At 35.2% G+C, this 5,030-nt stretch overlaps 2 protein-coding genes across 4 annotated transcripts in view; both read right to left on the bottom strand.

Moving 5' to 3' along the window:
* Positions 1 to 2,184, bottom strand: part of LOC107722675 (transmembrane protein 45B-like) — a gene marked incomplete at its 3' end in the record, with an annotated part of 5,392 nt that extends 3,208 nt beyond the window's left edge. Inside the window, exon 1 of the mRNA XM_016531135.1 lies at positions 1,937 to 2,184. The remainder of the gene's footprint in view (positions 1 to 1,936) is intronic.
* An 811-nt stretch (positions 2,185 to 2,995) lies between these two features.
* LOC107722679 (probable E3 ubiquitin-protein ligase XERICO) overlaps positions 2,996 to 5,030 on the bottom strand; it is a 13,437-nt gene continuing 11,402 nt past the window's right edge. For 2 of the 3 annotated variants that reach the window (XM_016531144.1, XM_016531146.1), the window contains exon 4: positions 2,996 to 3,716. In XM_016531144.1, the coding sequence (XP_016386630.1) occupies positions 3,609 to 3,716 (108 nt within the window). In that variant the 3' untranslated portion in view covers positions 2,996 to 3,608. The remainder of the gene's footprint in view (positions 3,717 to 5,030) is intronic. The other variant, XM_016531145.1, reaches the window with a different exon arrangement.

Here is a 5,030-nt window from a genome sequence, read left to right as displayed (position 1 = left end):
AGTTGTCCCTCATTCAGGTCCCATGACATTCAAAAGGAAGGCGATCAGGTGTGTAAATTAGAGTGTGTCCTTGAGAACGTGACCTTTTATCACATAAATGTCTCCTTCTGTTTACAACTGCTTTCAGAAAGTAAGCTAAATTCAAACATGTGAAAAGGACGCTATGTAAGAGCAGAGACAGCAAGCACATAATGATCAAATGAGGAAAAAAATATCAGTTATGTAATAATGAGAGTTTGAGACAAAACTGAGATTCTTATTGCATAGACATTTTTTTTTTTTTTGCATATGCTGTTCTGTAATGGCTTATTTCAATGGAATGTCGCATAAATGTTCTTTTTAAAATGAAATTTAAATTGTCATCAATTACCCTCATGTCGTTCCAAAGCAATTCCCTTTTTGAGAAGGAAGAAAGAAAGTCATAATAGACATGAGAGTGAGTAAATGATGACAGAATGTTCATTACTGGGTGAACTATTCCTGTATTTTATTATGCACTATGACATTGAAAATCATGGCAACGAGAAGCGTTTCTGCAGCTTTAATCAAATCAGTCTTTTAGTGGTCTAAACACTCTGTTCTTCAGGATGCTCTGCTGTTACCATAGAGACTGAAGCTTTGAGAGTCTCTCCGGTGAAGAGGCCCGATCCTTTCAGGTATTAATGACAACATAAGAACGACATTATTTGGAATTGTACATAAAAACAAACAGTCATTTTTGTAATACTGAACCAAATAAGGAAAACCACAGTGCAGTTTTACAAAGAATAATCATAAAAACGACGTGAAAATATGCTATAACAACTGCATCCCTAACCAAAAAGTAGTATACTTCAAGTGTATTTTTAAGTATACTTTATGTAGTAAGTATACAAATATCAGTGTACTAGTAGTATACTTGTAAGTGTACTATTTCAATACTCCTTGGGACTAAATTGGCCCACTTTCTAGTATATAAAAGTATACTTTTAAGTATACTTTAAGTATAACAGTAGTAAACTTTAAGTACACAACTAGTTTACAACAATATTTCAGCTTGTACTGCAACTATACTAAAAGTGAACTAATAGGTATACTAGTTTTTTTCACTGCTTATCCTATTTTGGCACAATCCCTAAATTGAACTTGAGTAGTTTTACTAAGGGCATTCATCTCACATGAAATTGAACTATGTCAAACATATTCTACCTGCCTTCCTGATATAAATTACTGTGAATTTGATATGGTAATTAATACTGAGACACTAATTTGGGCAAAGAGCACTAATGACTTGTTTAAGACTTGAATCTTAAAGCTGAGGACTTGCAACTCGACTTGGACTTGCCTGTCTTGACTCGGGACTTGACTTGGGACTTGTCTGTCATGACTCGGGACTTGACTCGAGACTTGAATGCAAAGACTCGAGACTTACTTGTGACTTGCAAAACAATGACTTGGTCCCACCTCTGCTAATAGCACACTTGAATAAACTTCTTTTTCGTAAGGGATGTTTCACGATAAGATGACGGAAGTAGGCTTTTTAAATCGTTTAAAAACCTTACCTGAAAAACGAAACACGCACCGTTTTCTGTGGAAGACTATTAACGTCTCGATTTTATAAACAGCTTCACATATAGCCTAATGTTTATTGAGGATAAAGGTGTGCTGTGTTCACGCGTTATTAGGCTCTCAAGAAGACACGCTACACTAAAACACCCATCTCATGCTATGATATAATGATGTTTTCTTTTTTATTCACAGTCTTATAGGGAATATAAAACAGTATTCTAGTTAATTACACATATGGAACAGTAACGTTAATTGCGTTAGCTCGCCACAGTACCTAACGCTAGGTCCGTTGTTGTTTGATGTATTAAGAAATAAAAGTGGAAAAAATTACTTAGTTTGGGAAAAGTGGTCTGTATTATGATTTAAGAATACATAGTTGATATCTTACCTTATAGATTGACCAAATAATGGGTATATTCTTGAAAATATTAAGAAGAAATCTCAGAGTCGATGTTTTTTTTCCTCGAGAGAGACTATCATCTGATGCTGTAACAGTTTACTAAATTCTTTCAAACATCCTCACACGACTCTTCTTCGTCTTGTTTCAGCATCGTGACTGTTTATTCCATCAGGAACTAGCACATTACCAACTTCTTCCACTTTTCCAGCTGTTTCACCACCAGATTTGAGGGTTTATCTTTTTCAGAGCGTCTCCTCACTGGAACCTCCCATTTCATGAAACGATTGGTTCATGAAGAGACCAGACGTCATTGTTTCGAATTTGATTGGTTAGCTTACCTGTCAATCAACAGTTGGTCTCTTTTCCACGTGTGCATTTTTTTTCCTCTCCGAAAGAATCAGTGGAAGATTGTCCGCTACAGTCAAAAGAAATTTCAGTCCAGTGGAATAAACTTATAAAATATATTTTGAAAACGCACTTCTATTTTAAAACCTTGGTAAATCAATACATAGATAGATAGATCACAATTAATTTACATGTTCTCTTTAAAGTTTTAGGTACTTTGCAAGAGAAGATAATACGCTTGCCAAAGGCTAAAGTTTTCCCAATGCTTTGGTCCAATTGTTGTAGAATATTTTGATGACATACTGTTTTATTATAACAGTTTTTACAGAGTTTTGTTAGGTTTTTACAGTTGTTGAATGTTTTATAAATGTAGGGCGGGACATGAGGGCAGGGTTTGGGTATACGTGCTTAAAGGCACGGTCACGAGAGGACCTGGCAACGGAGAGAAGAATGTCATCTCAAATATTATTTATTTTACACTTTATAACGTGGCACTCATATTACGTTACATAGAAACTGAATTCACTTAAACTAAACAACATCCTGGCACCAAATCTATGAACTCAATGAATTCTGTAAAAACAAAGTAGGGAACAACAGTTAGTCTTTGCAACTTCAGGGATCTTATCTATTCACGAACAGCTTGTAACACTACAAAGAGAAAGGAAAACTTGAAATCGCATCATATGACCCCTTTAAAAATAACAGCACTATATAAAAACTTTACAACAACAGGCTAGGTATTTCTTAATATGTTAATATTTCATTAAAAGTATGACTTTAGTACAAACAACATACATCTTTGAAACTTACATTTCTGATTATTAGAAAATCACAATATGTTGGACAGAGTCTAAAATTCTCTGCCTTTGAATTTGGCATGTGTACGTTAATGGGTAATTCAGATGTGCATTGTGCAATACATGAGATATGGACAAAGAGAAAACAAAAAGGCTCTGTGGTCAGACACTTTGCATGCACGGTTTTCAGCCTATCCAAACTTCCTGTCCTCATGCACCACAGAGGAAAATAAGCAAGAAAGATGGAAAAGGAGGGTCACGAACAAATAAAGACAAAGCTCTTGAGATTCATATAAAGGATGCACATTCAAAACGGTCTTTTCCTAGGCAGCGTGTGCAAGCAAAAGACCATATAATCATGCAGGACTGCTACACACATACTCGCCTCCATCTCGAGATGATGGTCTTTTTTATAAATTCTTTTTATTCACATATAAACACACTGAATCAGTGTCCAGGGTCACAGGCTACAAGCAGACATGGAAATATCGTGCAGTGATGAAAAATGGACATTGTCAGGGAAACTGGACACGAGCAGAGGACCAGTAGAGGGGCTCAGGCATGGTCACATGAACTCGACAGGAGGGACAGGACTGTTTCTGCCAAAGCCATTTCTCAATGCACTGAAAGAAAGGAAAGCCAAATTATGGAGGGTCATTCAAAGTCAGAATGTGGCTGTATATAAAAACTGAAAACTACTGAAACATACATCTGCTCAAGCTAAACATATTGCAACATTTATTGCTTTTAAAGAACTGCAAGCTTAGTAAAACACGCTATCAGTCTGAATTTAAGTTTACATGATGTTAAAACCCTTTTGATTTGCACATTTATGCTTAAATTCTTGAAAAAATTTTGATTTGTCCACAAATATATTTATGAATATATTTACAAATAGTTGACTTGTAGTGCAGCCTATGCGAGATAAATGCTAAAGGAAATCATGTTCAACTAAACTAAATGTTTCCATTCCAGAAGAAAAGACTTTTAAAAAAGTTATATATACATTTATATCACTAAGACTCATAGCAGAGGCATGATTGCACTTGCATGACAACCGCAGATCTGTTGACCTTGAGGGGCAGAACTGTGACCCATCATTGATTTCCATTACAGTGGCATGATTAGCCACCAGCTAATTTCCAGCATATGCATTTAACAAGCTACTGTAGCTTTATAAACGCAACTCCTGATGTATGACCTGCAAATTCAAGATTTTACCATATTCACACAGCATCCATAATTCCAAATCAAAAACCAGCCAAAACATCTTATATTCACAATTTGGTTTTCTAATCCAAAATAGCTGTATAAAATGAACAACAGGATCATGAATAATAGCAACAATCAATGCACATTAACTCTGAAAAACAAAATTTGATCGACAGTTTAGTAATACACAGACTATAAAAAAACATATTATGGTTTATATAATTCTCACCATATAGGAAAAGGACAAAAAGTACAAAATCATGACATTTCAAACAGCAATATCTATCAAATATAAATGACTTGGAATGGGAAAATAAATAAAAATGCTGGTATCTACTGTTATTCTTTGCTTTTCTGATTTCAAAAGGGGGGAAAAGACATTGCCTGCAAACCAGGTTAATTTTTAAGCAATAGTAGTGAAGCTAAACACAAACTAAAACTGACAATTAACACGTTTTTTGATAATATACTGAGTGATTACTGTTTAGTTTAACTACTTTTCATGCATACAGTTGTAACGCCCCTGTGTCCTTATTTGGTTGTTCCTGTCCTCATTATTAGTTAATTACCTTGATTGTGCTCACCTGTCTGCCCCTCGTTATCCACCCTATATTAGTTCCTGCCTCCTGTAGTCTAGTTTGTCAGTTATTGTGAATGTTACTCCGAGTGTGTGTGTGTTTCACCTACCTGTACCTGCCTTGTTGTGTCTACATTAAAAGTCATTA

The sequence above is a fragment of the Sinocyclocheilus rhinocerous genome, unplaced genomic scaffold (genome assembly GCF_001515625.1).
Source record: "Sinocyclocheilus rhinocerous isolate Xijiao unplaced genomic scaffold, SAMN03320098_v1.1 scaffold1776, whole genome shotgun sequence".
NCBI classification, from domain to species: Eukaryota; Metazoa; Chordata; class Actinopteri; order Cypriniformes; family Cyprinidae; genus Sinocyclocheilus; species Sinocyclocheilus rhinocerous.
Note: the sequence above shows the minus strand (reverse complement) of the source record. Positions and strands in the feature narration are given on the sequence as shown.